At 40.3% G+C, this 19,387-nt stretch overlaps 1 protein-coding gene across 1 annotated transcript in view; it reads left to right on the top strand.

Annotated features, from left to right (window-relative positions):
• Positions 1-18,741, top strand: part of LOC143860662 (ALBINO3-like protein 1, chloroplastic) — a 33,236-nt gene extending 14,495 nt beyond the window's left edge. The window contains exons 4-11 of the mRNA XM_077371430.1: positions 1,293-1,353; positions 9,821-9,894; positions 10,024-10,128; positions 10,438-10,545; positions 11,400-11,503; positions 16,410-16,613; positions 16,704-16,959; positions 18,250-18,741. Of these exons, the coding sequence (XP_077227545.1) occupies positions 1,293-1,353; positions 9,821-9,894; positions 10,024-10,128; positions 10,438-10,545; positions 11,400-11,503; positions 16,410-16,613; positions 16,704-16,959; positions 18,250-18,351 (1,014 nt within the window). The 3' untranslated portion in view covers positions 18,352-18,741. The remainder of the gene's footprint in view (positions 1-1,292; positions 1,354-9,820; positions 9,895-10,023; positions 10,129-10,437; positions 10,546-11,399; positions 11,504-16,409; positions 16,614-16,703; positions 16,960-18,249) is intronic.
• Positions 18,742-19,387: the final 646 nt, after the last annotated feature.

Genomic DNA, 19,387 nt, shown 5'->3' with positions numbered 1-19,387 from the left:
CCCGTTTTGAATTCTACACTTTTGGATTCTTTCCATTTAAGTTTCTCCCAAAATTTGCAATTTATCTGTTGCTTGATGTTGGTTTTTCGATTGCCCCCCAAAAGATAAAAACAGCGGTTTCCCCAAACGAAAGAAGACCTTTATCATTCGGGAAAAAGAAGAAAATCCCTTTGGAATATCTTTCCAGAGACTTTCTAAAGGTCCCTTTAGGATCTCTTCCCAGAGACACTCCCTAAAGGGAGAAGACCTTTCTCTTCCGGGAGAAAGATGATAAAGACGGCGGTTTCCCCCTAAAAGATAAAGACGACGAGTTCTCCAAACGAAAGAAGACCTTTCTCCTTCTAGAGAATGGACAAAATCCCTTTAGAATTTCGTTTCAGAGACTTTCTAAAGGTCCCTTTAGGATCTCTTCCAGAGACTCTCTAAAGGGAGAAGACCTTTCTCTTCCGAGAGAGAGCGATGATAAAGATACGGCTCCCCAAAGGGAAGATGAAGAAATTCCATCCGAAAGGATCTGTTAACAAAAATCAGATCTTTCTTGAGGACAATTAATTAAAGTTGTACTTAGATAGGGAAACTCTTGATGGATAATCAGAGTTATTTTCTTTCTTCAAGAAATGTAATTAAAGGCTAATAAAGCCATAAGTGTACGATCCCTACCAAAATTAATAAAACCTCTTCTCGCAGGAGGGAAATTTGATCTCAATACTTTTTATGTGTGTGATTATCTTTTTCATGCATGTGAAATTTGTTGAGAACAAAAATATTCCAACTTTATTGTTGATACCTTGTGATTATATTTATACACTATTAGAAGATAATAAAGACCTAAACGGTACTTAATGTATGGTAATTCTGTTATGTTTCTTCGTATGTAATATGGTCTAGTGACTAGCTAATTAGCAGTGTTTTGTAGCATTATTCCATCCACTTGCGCTTCCATGTATGCCTGTCTATCCAGCCATAGATTCATGGATTTTTTTTTTTGAATGGTAGTCCAGCCATAGATTCATCGACTCCATTGAAACTTTTGGCCTGCTATCACAATATATTTGTCCTGTAGTTTTGAGAAATGCTACTTGTATATTGTAGTATTTCATGGTCTGGTGACTAATAGTTTGTGCTTTCATTGTTTCGTTTTGCAAACTGCTAGAAATCAGGGTTAACTTCTACTTGGGAATTCTTGAAAAAAATAAAAAATAAAAAAAAATCATGACTTGACTTTAAAGCAATTCATTAGATAAGTTCCCGTTGTTGATAACTGAGAATGAACTTTTTGTATCTATTCACAGGAAAGAATACAACTTGAAACTGCTCGCTTGTATAAATTAGCAGGTGTAAACCCATTGGCAGGTGATTATTCTACAAATTTTCTTTCAACTGCATTACCATTCATAAATTATTGTATGTGATTGTATGGAGCTTCAGTGTTCACCAATACAGCTGCATTAGGATTTTTTTTTCACCATGCATTGCATTTTGAAAGTTTCAAAATCAGATTTGGATTAGTAAATAATGCTTGTAGAAATGATTGGGGAACATCTAAGATGGACTTGAAGAATCAAGTAGTTAAGAAGATGAGGCCAGTCATTAATGTTAACAGAGTTCTATTTAATTTTTAGTATTTTTCTCTTCTTCTTCTTATTATTACTGAATGAGTGATGCCATAAAGAAGAAGAGCCAAATAATCGATATGAAGCAAAGAAAAGAAACAACACAATAGACTACAACTTAGGAATCTCATGCCAAATCCTCAAGCTAGAATAGGACACCCCCAAATCGGCCAATCGATCTAGATACAGACCAAATGAAGGAAGCTAGGTTCGATTTTTTGAAACGCCTTCTCTCTAAAGAAGTTCCTTGGAATGGAGATAACCTCTGGTGGAACTTCCTTTATTGTTGTTGTTGTTGTTTTTATTATAATTATTATAATTATTATTGAATAAGTGATGCCATAAAGAAGAAGAGCCAAATCATTTATATGAAGCAAAGAAAAGAAAGAACACAATAGACTACAACTTAGGAATCACATGCCAAATCCTCAAGCTAGAATAGGACACCCGACACCCCCAAATTGGCCAATCGATCTTGATACAGACCAAATGAAGGAAGCTAGGTTCGATTTTTTGATACGGCTTTCTCTCTAAAGAAGCTCCTTGGAATGGAGATAACCTCTGGTGGAACTTCCTTTATTGTTATTGTTATTGTTATTATTATTTTTTATTTTATTTTTATTATTATTATTATTATTATGATTGAATAAGTGATGCCATAAAGAAGAAGAGCCAAATCATCTACATGGAGCAAAGAAAAGAAAGAACACAATATGCTACAACTTAGGAATCTCATGCCAAATCCTCAAGCTAGAATAGGACACCCCCAAATTGGGCAATCAATCAGGGGAAGAGTTTTTTTTTTATATATATATATGGGAGAAGGCATTCTATAGACCTAAGTAAACCAAACATCTCTCTAAAGAGTAGTCAATATTTACGGAGGCGGAGGGCTCCCTCTTAAGCCTCCGAATTGTGTTGAGGGAATCTCCTTCAATCCATAACTTTTTAGCTTCAATATAGAAAACAAGCTCAAGCCCATTGGGACTTTCATAAGAGATAAAAATTCGAGAATAAGGGTTGAAGAACACCTCCCACTCTAGCTATATGAACCGAGATGTCTTTCTGATCAAGTAATTTGTTACTTCCATCAAAGTTGTGCTTGATCTAACCATCGGCTTGGGGAGCCCAGACATTCCGTGACTTGAAAGAAGGGGAGGGGATTTGAAGATATATACAAATCCAGTCACAAATTAAATCTTGGATTGCAGCTCCTTCAAAGGATGACAAAGTTTGCATCATTGATGTTACGCCCAGACATGCCGAGGATTTCACTGGAGGTATCTAGTTCGTTAGTGAGGACATCCTTTGATAAAGTGCTCGTGGATAGATGTGGCAGAGTTATACGAGCTCATGAGGACCCGTATCAGCACATTGTAGACATCTATTGAATGGAGTCGAGTTCTTCCCACATAGGGGAGACTTATATGATCTAGCATTCGGATTATCTTGTTTTTATGGTCATGTTTTGTTTTTTCTTTGGTCCTCTATGTTAGTGTTTAGTTCATATTTGATTAATCATAGATGTGGGGAAATAACATCAACCCTATGGGCCACTATACCTACTGATTACCCATGGCCCACCACGCTAAAACCATGCCCAAACCCACTTACAAATATCTTATTCTTATTGATTCCTCTACCTGACCCACTAGTTAAGCTATTTAAACCCCCTCAACACACCCTTATAACCCTATTGGGTACTGCCACCTAGGACCCAGCACTTAAACCCATGCCTTTCATTATAAAAGCTCAAAGCGCCCCTCAATACCCTAAAGAATTCGCCCTGCGGTACCAAATGGTCCACTATTCCAATTCTTGACTATCGCTTCAATGGATCATTGGAACGCCCCTGCAATCCCAAAACTCCAAGTGATTGCCTACCATATCCAATATGCAAAGGGACAAAGCAATAGCACATGGTCAAGTGTCTCCTCCTCCTGCTTGCACATGACGCACCTACTAGCTAGGGTGAGCGATCTTCTATTTAGGCGATCACTTGTGTTTATTTTCTTCTTTGCCAACATCCAAGCATAAGCTACCACCCGTGTAGGAGCATGTGAGTGCCAGATTTTTCTTGTTGTTAGGTCCTGCCATGTCTATCCTGACCAATTTGTGAAACAAAGAACAAACAGAAAATGAGCCAGTTATGTCGAGAGTCTAGACCCTATTATCAGGATACAAAGGTGAACAATATTGGGATCATAAACAACCTAAAAGCGAGGACAAACTCTCCATTTCTCTATCTTTGTGGTTTTTTGTAAGCTTGATCACCTGCACCATTCCCCCATCCCGCTCTCCATGTAGCGCCCCCCCCCCCCCCCCCCCCCCGCCAAAAAAAAGAAAAAAAAACACTGAACCTGACTAATGGCTCGTACAACGGTTTGGACACACAATGGACCTCCACACACCCAAACCTATTCCTAACTAGGGTTCCTACTCTCCCAATGCCCCCATCCCCGCCCATATATGTCCCCTATAATTTTGTGCCAAAGTGTATCTTTTTCCTCGCCATTCCTCCATAACCATTTCCCCAATAAACCTTTGTTTCTTAATCTTATCCTCCCAATCCTCAATCACTCCTGATCTTTCAGTCTACACACCTTTCATTGCTTTTCTCTCCTTCCTCACATAGGACGTCTTTTTGAAACTGTTCAATTCTCTTTGCAACCCCAGCCGGGACTTTGTATAAATACATAAAGTAAACCGGCATATTTGAAAGGGCCGCCTTAATCAGGGTAATCCTGCCTCCAAAGAAAGGTATTACTTCTTCCATCATTCCACTATTTCCACCACTGGAACCGAGAGTTATGCTTTTGGTATACCATAGCCCCATGGTAAACCGAGGTATGCGATTGGAAGCTCTACCTCTCCACCTCCAAAAATACGTGCGTGTGGCTTTGGGGTTTTGCTTGGCATTTGGGTGCCACATCAGCAAAACCCTCCCTTGTTTGATTGCCAATATAACATTGAACTCCCTGGAGACTACCAGGAGTGTCTCCTGGTTAATCATTCCATGTCTGCCGATGTGTCACCCTCTTCTCCTCCCAAAAAATCCAAGCAAAAAACCACAAAAGGGTTGTTTTTCGCTTGGATTTATTGGGAACGATGCCCCCCTCTCTTTCTCCATACGAGGTTTTTAACCAAACATTACTTACCACTATTCTACGAGGTAAGTTCCAGGTAAATCCAATGCTTGTGTCACGGGCCAAATATTCGAGCAGCGGAATAACCCGTGCGGCGCCCCAACACGCACAAATGCTAGGGCAAGCCTTCAATCGTGCAAGGCTTTAAAGGCCCTACACTCCAACACCCCTTGATGCTTCAAATGTGCACACAAACTCTAAGCTGTTCAACAGGCTACTTGGCTCAGATCTTGACATGCGCTTCTAGATACCCACACTCATGATCAGCCTGCATCACGAGTACATCGAACATAAGGCCTTGGGGCCTAATGCAAAGTCCATCGAGTACGAGGCATGACGATGCCACGCACCAATCCGCCAAGCGCTGGGGCTTGGTCATCCAAGGAGCAAGATGCCCCATGGACTGATCCGCAAGGTGTACACCTCGCGAGGGCAACCGAAGTCGCCCCGGCATGAACCGATGGAAGACCTAGAATGGCCTACCCACCGGACGTACCGCGGTGCTGAAGGGCAAACAGTATACGTAGCCCCAGCACCGGTCCGTACGCGCAATGCATGTGGGAACCCAACTCAACATACACTGTCTTTGGCCCCCATCCTCGACCAAAGAACTGGAGCATCCCTATGGATAGCTCGCAGTCCGCACCCAAAGCTCCCTTAGGGCACGCCTACGAGTTGAAGTATGATTTCCTACTGTGTGCAACAAATGCACAAGTCCTCTTGCAACCCATGAGCAAGGCTCCTGCCCACACCTGCTGTGCCTAACGGGGGAGGAGTCAGCAAGTCACGGGGTCAACTCCTCCTATAGAGTTTGGCCAACCAACCAGCTTAGCGGCGAGTGGCGACCAAAGGTGCTATAAACAACGCATTTCCAAGACGCAACGAGACAAGACGAGATGGATTTTAATACCGGTTGTGTCCTGAACTGTTTCCCCGTGACACTCCCCCACCTGATAACGTCGACGCCCTCGTCGACACTGAACGCTCTGTGAAGCTCAGTTCCACAATAACAATGACTTCTCAATCTTGAAAACAGCTGCCACTGGTACTTCGACAATCAGCGTATTCTGACTTCTACTGCATACCACACTGCCTCAAGTTCTGTCAATGACTGCACTATAGCTCTGCTGGAGTTATCTTCAACAACGATGGTTTTCCCGGACTCCATCAAACTAGGCGAAGGTTTTCTGACGGTGCCTACAAACGCTGTGGATGACGTGCCACCACTTTCGGCACGGAAGGTTTTGACTCACCTACAACCGGGTAGCGTGCCATCACTTTCAGCACGGAAGGTTTTGGCTCACCTACAACCGGATAGCGTGCCATCACTTTCAGCACGGAAGGTTTTGGCTCACCTACAACCGGATAACACGCCATCACTTTCGGCATGGAAGGTTTTGGCTCACCTACAACCGGATAACGTGCCAACACTTTCGGCACGGAAGGTTTTGGCTCACCTACAACCGGATAACACGCCATCACTTTCGGCATGGAAGGTTTTGGCTCACCTACAACCGGATAATGTGCCATCACTTTCGGCACGGAAGGTTTTGGCTCACCTACAACCGGATAACGTGCCATCACTTTCGGCACGGAAGGTTTTGGCTCACCTACAACCGGATAACGTACCAACACTTTCGGCACGGAAGGTTTTGGCTCACCTACAACCGGTGATGATGGTTCTGAGCACTCCACCAAACTCCATAAGGGCAGAGCGACCAAACTTGAATCCTTCCTTCAAGCAACTCTCAAGTTCCTCCTTAGCTACACTCGAGCTTCCTCTGGAGTGGTCTTCCGAAAATGGCCAACTTGCACCGCTTCGTCTCTCCCTGAATGTGCCACCACTTCCGGCACAGCACCTGCCTCACTTTCGGCCAAGTGCAGCACTTGCCACCCGCAAAGTGCAAGCCAACCACGGAGTCCACAAGCACTCCCAAGCAAAGAGACCACCACATCGGTCTCGCCTCCTTTGAGGCCAAGAATCCCCTGTTGGGATCAATCAACGCGACGCTTAGTCTTGCCTGCTTCTGTTCAACACTATAGAACTTGATTTGAACAATCAACCCTTATGCCACAAATGGTCTCCTTGGGCACTTGCGGCTAGTACTCACACTGCTAACCACCCAAATATTCCATCATTCAGATTGAGCTGTCCTTTCAATTTCGACAAACAAAGAGATTCTAAAGCAGTAAGAAACACACAAACATACCATGTCGACCCATACCAACACAGTCTGCCCATATGCCATCTGAGCTCACCACACTGTCTCATATCAGCACAGCAAACCCATTATCAAATCTAAGCGACCTTGGCGTTCGTTCCAAGGTCTTTTTGAGAAGAGCATCACGCATGCTCGATTATAATTGTGAACTGCCATAAAGGTACTTCAGTCATTGACCAGCTCTTCATCTTGAGCATGTCTGCTAATTCGTCAAACTGGTTATGCCATCACACTGAGCAAGCAAATTCACTTCTATGAGTGCTTTGGTGCCGACACGTTCAACACCTCATCTGATAGGGGAAGGCTTATGCCACCAGCCAACCCTTTTTTCATAGCAAGCCCTTAAGGCCATATGCTAACACATCAATGTTTAGCCAACACTGCAACGAAGCATTCACAACTCCCCAACTGCCACTTCCGATCTCACACATCGGTGGGTCACTGAAAGATGCCAACCTGTTCGCTGACGGTTGCAGCTCTAACACTGTATCAAGCTTCGAGCAAATCCATTGAGCAATGCTTGAACAAACACTAATGGTACTAATCTTTCCAGGCCATCGCGCCTCTCTTGCGCGACTCAAGTAGAATAAGGGAGAGTCCACCGAAAGGAACATACCCACACAATTTTAGCTCTTCTTCGGCTGACTAATGGACTTTCAAAGTGTTAGATTCAAAGACATCCGCAACTTAGCACTTCCAACTTGGTGTGCTAACATTCAAGCTCTTTCCAACGCTACCACAATAGAAAGCATTTCCCGTTCCTTTGTGCAAAGCAACATGCACTAGAGATGCGCTAATCATAGCCGCAAACACTGCCACTTGCTGCAACTATGCCAGCACAGACACCAACTGTATCGTAGCTCCTTGAAAAACTCTTGATTCACAACCTGCTCTGATCTGGCACTAGATACCATCTAGCACCAATTCTCAAAGCACACTCTGAATACATAGCTTGGACATTCTGCTCTGATACCAACTGTCACGGGCCAAATATTCGAGCAGCGGAATAACCCGTGCGGCGCCCCAACACGCACAAATGCTAGGGCAAGCCTTCAATCGTGCAAGGCTTTAAAGGCCCTACACGCCAACACCCCTTGATGCTTCGAATGTGCACACAAACTCTAAGCTGTTCAACAGGCTACTTGGCTCAGATCTTGACATGCGCTTCTAGATACCCACACTTATGATCAGCCTGCATCACGAGTACATCGAACATAAGGCCTTGGGGCCTAATGCAAAGTCCATCGAGTACGAGGCATGACGATGCCACGCACCAATCCACCAAGCGCTGGGGCTTGGTCATCCAAGGAGCAAGATGCCCCATGGACTGATCCGCAAGGTGTACACCTCGCGAGGGCAACCGAAGTCGCCCCGGCACGAACCGATGGAAGACCTAGAGAATGGCCTACCCACCGGACGTACCGCGGTGCTGAAGGGCAAACAGTATACGTAGCCCCAGCACCGGTCCGTACGCGCAATGCATGTGGGAACCCAACCCAACATACACTGTCTTTGGCCCCCATCCTCGACCAAAGAAACTGGAGCATCCCTATGGATAGCTCGCAGTCCGCACCCAAAGCTCCCTTAGGGCACGCCTACGAGTTGAAGTATGATTTCCTACTGTGTGCAACAAATGCACAAGTAAGTCCTCTTGCAACCCATGAGCAAGCCACCAAGGCTCCTGCCCACACCTGCTGGGCCTAACGGGGGAGGAGTCAGCAAGTCACGGGGTCAACTCCTCCTATAGAGTTTGGCCAACCAACCAGCTTAGCGGCGAGTGGCGACCAAAGGTGCTATAAACAACGCATTTCCAAGACGCAACGAGACAAGACGAGATGGATTTTATTACCGGTTGTGTCCTGAACTGTTTCCCCGTGACACTTGTCTCCTCCCTATTGACTACTTACACCACTACTCTATGAGGTAAATACCTGCAACCAAACTGATCCATATGTATTGATCCCTGTGATCATGCCTTTGGAGAAGTTTATGTCTAGACCCAATGCCAACTCAAATCACCTAAAGATCCTTTTCAACTTCCTTGCGTGGTCCAATCTTTCCTGCAAGAAGATGAGAGTATCGTCTGTGAACCGCAAATGTGATAGCTTCTGGATGTTTTTGGTAGGTGCCAAGCCTCTTATGAACGCCTTTCCTTCCACCTTAGTTAATTGAAGACTAAGAGCTTCTGCCACCATTATGAATAAGTGCGGAATATCGGATCTCCTTGTCTTAGTCCTATCTTGCTTACAAAGAATCCAACTGGGGCCCCATTCACCAAGATGGAGAACGATGCAGAGGATATGCATGCCCTAATCTACCTTCTCCACTTCTCGCCGAATCCCATCTTTTCCTAGACAGAATCCAAGAAATTCCAATCAGAATGATCAATACGCCTTTTCCTTATCTATTTTGCACACGATTCCTTTGCCGCCTTCTTGTCCTTGTATCAATAATCTCATTAGCAATGTTTCCAACAAGAACATGTTTGGTTATCAATAATCTCATTAGCAATCAGTATTCCTTCAAGAACATTCAAATCAACAGACTCGCACCGAGCCATTTCATCAGCCTCGCTACATTTGAGGCACAAAGTAGTAGCCTTCCTGTGCCTTGCAAGTTGCAATTAGTTGGTTCTTTGACAACATGGTTATACATTTATGAATGCTGTTCTAAATTTCTTTTTCTTTTGTCTTCTGGTTGTTGTAATTTAGTTATTATACATTTATGAATGCTGTTCTAAAGTTTTTTTTTCTCGTCATCTGGTTCTTGTAATTTAGTTATTATAATGTCTTTTTCAGTTAATAGATTTATAATTCTCGGAGTTCGATATTTGTGTTAGGATGCCTGCCAACTCTTGCTACAATACCAATTTGGATTGGACTATACAGGGCTTTATCAAATGTGGCAGATGAGGTAACACCTTTTTTGTATTTTGATTGGCTGTTATGATTTCTGTGGCCTGTATATATGTCCACGTTATTCCAAATTTTATTTTCTCATCGAAATTTTATATATAACTGCATTTCTGCATCTGATTTCAAGGGACTTCTTACCGAAGGCTTTTTCTGGATACCATCTCTGTCTGGTCCAACTACAATTGCGGCTCGACAAAATGGCAGTGGAATCTCATGGCTTTTCCCATTCATTGTAAGTGCCAAAGTTCGAACAGTAGTGGCTTACTTGGAAATTGATGTAAAAATCAAGTTTCTGACTCTTAATTCAAATGACCTTTTTCCTAATAGATTTGAAAAAGAAAAAGTTGACAAAAGAAAGGAACCACAAAAACAAAGGGATAACGTGGACATTTAAAGATCTTGATAATAAAATGTGGAACCTATTCTTTCTCTCCTATGGATAACCTGGGTTAAAGGGTTTCATTAAATCTGAATTCCTTGGTGATCATTTAAAGATCATATGGAACTGGTTCTTATCCTTAGATACCCAATTTTGTAACAGGATGGGCACCCACCTTTAGGTTGGCCGGACACCTGGGCATATCTTGTTTTACCTGTACTGTTGGTTGTCTCGCAGTATATCTCCATTCAAATCATGCAGTCGTCGCAGGTTACTTCTTATTCTTACATATTTACAGGCACAAATTTTTCCGTTAGCCTTAATATTTTTCTGTTTGTATCATGGCAGCCCCATTAATGTTTAGTAACAATTACTACTATAGTTATGCTCGTGAAATTCACAAAATTACTTTAATACACGGTGCATGCATTCATGTGTTTGAGAACGTGCGGTTGTGGTCAGTGTGTGTTTTCTGTTCTTTGCATTTTAGAGAGCATAGTGATTGCTGATCATTCCATGTTTCTTTTGTGTCCTATGGTTTTTTTCTTAACAATTTGTCCATTTTATTATCAAGATAATGAATGATTGCTGTATTATATGAGGCCAAATAGCATGGAATTACATGTAAGAGTTTTTCTACCCGGTATAGCATAGTGACAAATAGCACTATGATTTTCAAATTCTCATGATGATTACGTGACGTTAAAAAAGTTCTTAGAAATGGCATGATTTTCAAAATTTGACAATTCATTGTTTTCCTCAAAATAATTTAATGTTATTAGCACTAGTTTTGCAAGGTTTTAATGTCATATAATGTTATTTTCACGATAGTTTTGTACTGACATATCAATGAATACCTCTTCTCTTGGCTTTTATGAAATTTTGATTCGCCATGTTCTTTGTTAGCTCGTTCTGCCTTTGTTGTGAGTTGGCCGGTTTTGAATTGTTTAAAATTATATCTAAAGACTAAAGGGTACACTTAAACATAATTGACTTTTGTTCTGTTTATCTCTTTTCTTTTGCGGTGCATTTTTAACTACTTATTAGTTCATTATAATGTACTAAATTGTGATTTGATGTACAATTTCAGCTTATTTATAATTCCACCCACGTGTACCTTTCAGGGTAATGATCCAAGCCAGAAGAGTTCTCAAGCTCTAACCAAGTTCCTTCCATTAATGATTGGTTATTTTTCTCTTTCAGTTCCATCAGGGCTAAGTCTTTATTGGTGAGTAGGTGCTATGTTCTTTCAATTTCCTGCGCTTTTGCTAAAATGAGTACAGCCTTGTAGTTGTTGGTCAAGATACCATTTGTAGCAAGAGTGTTTTCTTTACGATAGCTAAGAGTGGCCTTGAAGATAAACTATCCATCTAGTATCTATGAATATCCACACAACTGCTAAGGTTTCAAATTTCAATTACATTACACTTTTCAGTTGCCACAGAAATAGATTTCGGTTTTGGTCATAGAATTCGGTGGAAATACTATCAAGTCATGGAAGTTTATGGAAGTCCATGCAAATGTTAGAAATTTAAGATGAAACTTCAGGAAACTCAACTCAACTAAGCCATTGTCCCAAAACTAGTTGGGGTCGGCTAATGAATCCTTTAGAAAATTTTCCGTGAAGATGAAACTTCAGGAAATGTTAGAATAAACACAAATACACACTTATACATCATCACACAAGCAAGACAACCATCACACAAGCAAGACACAAAAAAGATTAAACACCAAGTGGCATATGCTGCCTTACATGTCTGAAAATACACAAACAACACATAAATAAGGTATAGAGGAATGATAGATGCAAGGGCCCTCTCTATGCAAGGGCCCTTGCATAATGCACTAAATGGAAAAGAAATTGAAATTATTTTTTAAGTATAACTATTTATTGTATTGCTATCTTTCTATTCTCTTTGTTCCTTCAGGACCATCTCGGTTCTCCGTATATATATATATATATATATATATATATATATATATATATATATATATTCTTTGTTGCCGTCTTCAAAAAAAAAAAAAAAAAAACTATTTATTGTATTTTTATCAAAAATATGAAATTTTCAAATAAATAACAAAATTAATTTATCAAATACATTATATAGCAGTGCAATAGTATGAATTGTGTTATCTATGGTTTAGTCTATTTTCTATGACTTTTAAAAATTATTTATTATTTTCTAATATTTTTAATAAAAAATAATTGTTTTTCCTATTTTAAGTTTTTTAACAAAAATAAAATAATTAATTTTTAAAATAAAAATCTGACTCCGTCAATCGGTAGATCAGGCAAGATCTCACGTATAAAAAAAATTTGAAGCTAACACGCACACACACACACACGATGAGTTTTTTTTTTAAATATAGTTCTTTCCAAATTTCAAAACCATAAATCCATGAAAAATAAAATTCCATGCACTCATATGTGGGCAAATGCATCAAATCAATAATTAGCTGATTTGATGTGCACATAAAACCTCAATGTGGAATCCTTGGAAATTTTGGTCACATCAGTGGAGTTTCGGTCATGTCGACCAAAACAATTCATTTTTTTCTCTCAACATGGCCAAAACAACAATATGGAAGCTTGTGTGTGTTTAACACCTCTCATATATCTAATCCTAGGTATGATTAGCTAGAATTACAAAACCTACCATTGATTAGTGAACTAATCAAGGTAATAATGGGAGTTTTAATTCTTGGCTATTACGAAAAATAGGAACAAAATAAAATACTTTCCACCTATATCCAGCTACTCAACACCACCACCAACACCCCACCCCCCCACCCCTCCCCACACGCGCACGCGCGACACCCACCCAACCCAACAAGCTGCAGCATGACGTCAATATTTCTCAGCTTTCAATGAGAGTGCGCAACTTATTACGAGTTTACGACCAGTAGAGTTGGTAAACATGCAACCAACAAAAATCTTGACTTGGCATATAGTCATGATCTCCTTATTTGTAATTGTCGAAGATGATGGCAATCAACTTGTATATACTCAACTCAACTAAGCCTTTGTCCCAAAATTTTCATGAAGAAGGTGAAAGGATCTACCGGCTCAAATTGACTAAGACTAATCCCGACACTAGTTGGGTTCGTCTACATGGATCATTTTCTTCCATTCTATCCTATCCAAGGTCATGTTCTCTATTATGTTCCTAGCGCTCAAGTCTTTCCTCACTGTTTCCACCCAAGTTGTTTTCGGGTGCCCCTACCTCTTTTTACTCCATCAACTTGGCACGAGTCACTTCTTCTCACTGGAGCATCCAAAGGCCTACGTTAGATATGCCCAAACCATCTTAAGTGGTGCTCTCACATCTTCTCCTCAATTGTTGCCACCCCCACCTTTTTACGGATGTCTTCATTTTTAATTCGATCTAACCTTGTGTGGCCGTACATCCATCTAAGGATTTGCATCTCCGCTACACTCATCTTATGCTCATGTTGCTGCTTGGTGGCCCAACATTCTGAGTTGTACTGCATGGCTGGCCTCACAGTTGTCTTATAAAACTTTCCCTTTAACTTGGTAGGCAATCAACTTGTATATGCTTTCATAAAAACTGGATTGGAGGCTAATAGTGGATAGGTGATTAATTATCAGAATACATCCCCATGGGCATGTTGACAGCAACACAAAGCTCAAGCAACAATTTCTTCAACATCATTTCCCGTACAACATGTGCCATACCCTTATTCAGCCTCAAGACTTGACCTTGCCGTATATTTTTATTTTTCCAAGTTGAACCACCTCCAACAAACCGGCAATATCCTATGGTAGAATGCCGATTAGTAGGAACCAGCCCAATCCATATAAAAGATTGCTGAAGTGCGTAGATGGCCATGTGGATCATATAAAATGCCAAGACCAGACGATGTCTTAAAAAAAATCTCCAAATAGTATTTCCAGTTTGGAATCAAGTTGTCCAACAGAAATACATGAATTAGCTGTATGAAACTCCCTAGGTATGCAAGAGCTTTCCTGGGATGGCCGGTTAGATCAATTCACCAACTAGTTCCTTATACACCTTTGTTTCCTCTAAGACTTCTCCATCTTTTTAATTAAAGTGATGATTTAATTCAGTTTCTTCTAGGAGGTTGTAGTCTTTGCTTTCCTTTCCCATGCCCCCATATTGGTATGATTGTTTCTGGGTCATTTTTTTATTTTATGTTTGTCAAGACCCTTTTTGTTTTTGGAATGGTAGCAATTTCATTCAATAAAGGGACCGTCCGAGATAGTCCTCCCAATAGTACAAAGATAATAAATAAATTACAAAGCGAAGGAAAGAAGAAAAGAAAACGAAGAAAAAGAGGGGGAAACATGGTCAAGGGGGAAGGAAGTCGAACATTTCCAAGCCCAACTTCCTCACACCATCTCTGGCAAGCCTATTCGCTAATCCATTAGCAGATCTCCTGACATAATTGAACACTACAGACGACCCACTAACACGATCCAAAATCTCATCAAACTGCATACTTCCATGGAGGGACAGACTGGACAGTCGAGACACGAAGCCATCTGATTACATTCATTGAACCCCCTCCACAATCACCTTATCCAAACTCTCCTGATCCAACTATTTGATACATATTGTGCTTGTATTGCTCCAGAATGCCACTTAAAATTCTTGACTTCCACAAGAGAGAGTAAGGGCGTGTTCTTTATCCTTTCTTTGAAGTGATTATTTTTTATTTTTCATTCCAAAGAATCACAAAACAAAAGAATCATGTTCTTTTAACCACATGGGAACTAATTCTTAAGATTCAAACCGATCCCCAGGCAGTTAAATTTGGAGCGACTTTTTGTCGCTCCAAAAAATAAGAAATCATTCCTCAGGTGACTCGGGTCCTCTTTCCCTCCCTCACTCGACAAAAACTTCTCCCTCTCTCGCTTTTTTTCCCATCTCTTTCTTCTTCCTGATCTTCCTTCCCGTTTCGAAGAGCAAAACCCTAAACTCCTTGTTTTTCTCGATGGAGAGACTTAGAACGCATTTCTGGCCCGCCACCGTTCTAAGCCTTTTTCCTCCCGATCTTCCTTCCCGTTTCGCAGAACAAAACCCTAACTCTTCGCTTTTCTTGATGGAGAGAGAAAGATGCTTAGAACACATCTCTGGCCCTCTATTCGAGTGTCGCCCCGGCCGAAGCATCCACTGTGATTCACAGAAGTTCTGTGGCTTTCCAGAAACACTTACGCCTACAAAAGACGGCTTCATTGCCAAGAAATCCACTGATGACGACGAAGGAGGGTTCCTGGAAGCTTCTGCCTCTTGACACATCAATCCTATTAAATTAAATGTCTCTGAGTTTCAATGTGTAATGAATTGGAGTTTCAATATGTAATCTGATAAAAAGCCCTCAGCCGTCTCTTCATACGAGTATTGGAATTCATCCATCTTTAATACTGTTGCGGTGATGCAAAAAACGATTTCAGTAGGTTAGGAGAGAGTAGTAGGCCCATGCTATTATAATAATACAATATTTATTGTAAAGGTGTTGAAAGACTGCTATAATGCCCCTGTTCTGTAACCATAAATCAAAAGGTTTATTGCATTTTGTTAAGGAACGTAATTCTAATTCCGGAAACACTAAAAAAAATAAAAATTGATTCCGTCTCCCAGAATGAGAATTGTGAGAATGGTTAAAGAACGCATCCTAAACTACTCGGCTGCCGCTTTTGAGTTCACTATTTTAATGATTTTCTGAGGACACTCTAGGTTCACCATTGTAATTATGTCTTGAGGACATTGTATATACTGATGTTGTATTCTAACATATTGTTTTGTAGAAGATAGTCCCATCTCTTTTAACTGGCTGTAGTAGCCTTTTTCTGATGTGAAAGTTAACAAAGTTATTTTGGGACCCTTTTTTTTGTGATCAACCAAGATTCAGAAGTGTCCAAAACTAAGTTATTTTGGGACCTTTTTGGTCACCAACCAAGATTGAAGAAGTGTCCAAACCTTTCTGTTAAAAGATGTCCCTTTTCTGAACTGCAGGTTACAGCAACTTTAATAAATGAATTTTCATCACTTTGTTTCCTTTTGACAAAATCATGCCATTCAATCTTTTTGCTTGTTTGCCCTGAATTTCTTTTCAGAAAAATATTAACTTGCCGATTTTGTTTCATCCAGGTTCACAAATAACATTTTGAGTACAGCACAACAGATATGGCTTCAAAAGCTAGGGGGTGCAAAAAATCCAGTTAGGCTATATAGTGATGAAACCATTAGGGAAGAACAACCAAAAATCCATAAACCTAACCTTGAAGTTGTCTCTAACCAAATCCAACCCAGCGGAGATAAACCAGCTTCAGGAGGGCTACGTCCTGGTGAAAGGTTATCATTCACTTCATCCTCCAACTATTTCCAACTTTCCTTGGCAATGGTTCTTTGGTAGTTTGTGTTCTTAATCTGTCTCTTTTCCAGGTTTAAACAGATAAAGGAGAGAGAGGCGATGAGAAGAAAACAATTGGAAGAAGATAAAAGGAAAGCGGAAGAGGCTGCTAAAGGAGCTGACATAGTAAACAAAGAACATGAGGGAGTCACTATAGTTAATGGCGGCAACTTTACACAGGGCTCAGAAGATGGCCAGACAAAAATAGTTTTACCCGAGATGGCAAACGGTGGACTGACTTCTAACAGTGGCATTGTGATGAATGTTGAACATGAAATTCTTACAAAGGTAGCATTCACTGTGGAAGTTTGCTTTTATCTGTTCATATGCATTTATGACTTAATCAACCATGGAGGAGAGGAAATAGTCAAATTTATTCTTTATTTGAATTGGTTTCCAGCATTATAATACTTTTTTTCTACTTGTTTTTATTGTACATGGGTAACTTTTTTTAACAGATGGATTCATAGTTTCTCTTCAATTATTTATTAATAGGAAAATTGGTTTGAAGTACGGGTAAGAAAAAATTTTCTGCTGGACATTGTTTGATACACTTTCCCACATGATCAAACACATACATCCCAAAATACGTGTTTTAGTTCTTTAGCATAAGTAGAAGCATATGAGGTGATGCTTATCAGACAATTTCTACTTATCAATACTTGGACAAACAAATTAGCTCTTTGTTCTTTTCCTTTTTTTCTTTATTATGTTTGATAAAAATTGTGGAAAAACAGCATAAAATTAAACAAGAAAGTCATTCAAACATGTCATTAAGGCCCGTGTTTCAAAATGTGGAGACGGGTCAAAACTCGGTCCAAGCAAAACCATGTTTCCATGGCTCGGCTCAGCAGAGTAATCACTTGACTCGCTGAAGTCGGCATGTCCTTGAAAATAAAATTCAATAGCTTTGAGGAAATGCAATGGTGTTGTAAATTATAGAAAGGGGGGTGAATTGAGATTTTGAGGTAAAAGGGGAAAACAGGAAAGTGCGTATGCATTTTCTCTCACTCTCTCCTTTATACTTTTCATTAGTTGTCAATAGCTATTATGGGTCCCAAAGAACTATCTATCAACACCTAATTGGGAATTTTTACTTTGGCAAACAGCTATTTGAGATTTTTAAGTATGCCATATTTATAGTGAACCTAACAATCTGGCAGACGGATAAAGCAGATCTTGAAGCTTGGTTCTCTCTCTTCTCTAGCTTGTATCGTATCAGGTTAAAGCTTCAAATTTACCTCAGAAAAAGAATGTCAATACGTAGTTTTCCTTTTGCTTACTGAATATTGAAGAGACTATTTTAACTGATTTTTTTAAGTTTCTTCTTTATCAACTATACTTAAATAAGCAAATTAATTCAATTTAAGACTTTAAGTACAGATGATGTTAACTAATTACTGCATAATCATGCTGTCAAACCTGATTATTCATCATTTATTGTGATCCAAAGATGTAAATATGATGGGTTTTCTGTATCCATACTGTTGGAATTACAATTTTTTTTTGAAATGCTACTGTTGGAATTACATTATATACAAATAATATTCTAAACATCCATTGAATTATGTATTTCAGGAAGAAACAGTTGAAACATACAGTACGAACAATGACAACGGATCTGCCAAGCATGCTTCTCTTGACAGAAGGGAGCAAGCAAGTCAAAGAGATGAAGCTTAGTTATTCCGGAATTCATATTTCATTCCCCATTCCAAATCTGAGATTGCTGTTCCTCACTTGTATCCTCCAGACAGGAGACTGGTGAAAGGCAGCCTTTACTTCCCAAGTCTCATAATCACCGATGTATTGAACGGGCCATCTTCGATGCGTATCTGGTCAGTTCTTGTGGCCCATGAGATATAAATTATAGGCACATTATAGGCACAAAAGATCATCAAGATTTAAGTGTATACCATGGATACAGATTTAGGATTGTGTTAAAGAGCATTTCATTTGTAGAGATGGGCTTGAAAAGCCCAGTAGGTTGATAAGAGGGACTTTTCTCTGTTCAAGTCTGTTGTACTGTAATCTGTCATATTATGATGTTTTAAATTCTTTATAGTTTGCATCTGGGTGAGTTTTCTTTGTTTTTCCATTGCTGCTTTGAGAAAGAATAGGTCATTGTAGAAGCTGCTCTGCGTTGGTTTTATGTGTTTTGTTGAGGACTTTGACAATCAAACTGTCAGGCAGTGTCGCCCTATGAACTTTTTTAAACCCATATACTTTGCAAGGATCAGTGGAATAAACTCTCTTCAGTCTGTCCAAAATATCTTCTAATTTTATGAAGGGAATGCCTTTGCGATTTAGTTAAACATTCTTTGAAAAATCGATTGTATCTGTCAGTGTTGGCTCAGAATTTAGAATGAATTTTTCTAATTGGGAGAGAGATTGTGTTTAGTTTAGGATTGAATCTCGAATGGAGGGGGTGCGGTGGGGTGGGCCGGCCGGGTTTGACCCAACCCGTTGTGGTACGGGCCGGGTCATTAAAAAATCGGTCCGGATCTCCTGCGGGAATGATTTGGAAGATCCAAAACCCAAAATAGTGGTATTTGCTCCCGGAATTCTACGGGTCACAATTTGGTGAACCTAAGGTTATGCTGTTTTTATTTCCACACTATAATAGGATGATCCGAACCGTCCATGTGATGGACCGTAACGTAAATAGGTTGTGCCCAAAAAATCATTTCCGTAAGATTATCCTAGCAGTCTGATCTAC

Source organism: Tasmannia lanceolata, unplaced genomic scaffold (assembly GCF_043159265.1).
Source record: "Tasmannia lanceolata isolate RefF3 unplaced genomic scaffold, GAP_Taslan_0.1 ptg000037l, whole genome shotgun sequence".
Classification (NCBI taxonomy): domain Eukaryota; kingdom Viridiplantae; phylum Streptophyta; class Magnoliopsida; order Canellales; family Winteraceae; genus Tasmannia; species Tasmannia lanceolata.
This window is presented reverse-complemented; position numbering and strand designations above follow the sequence as displayed.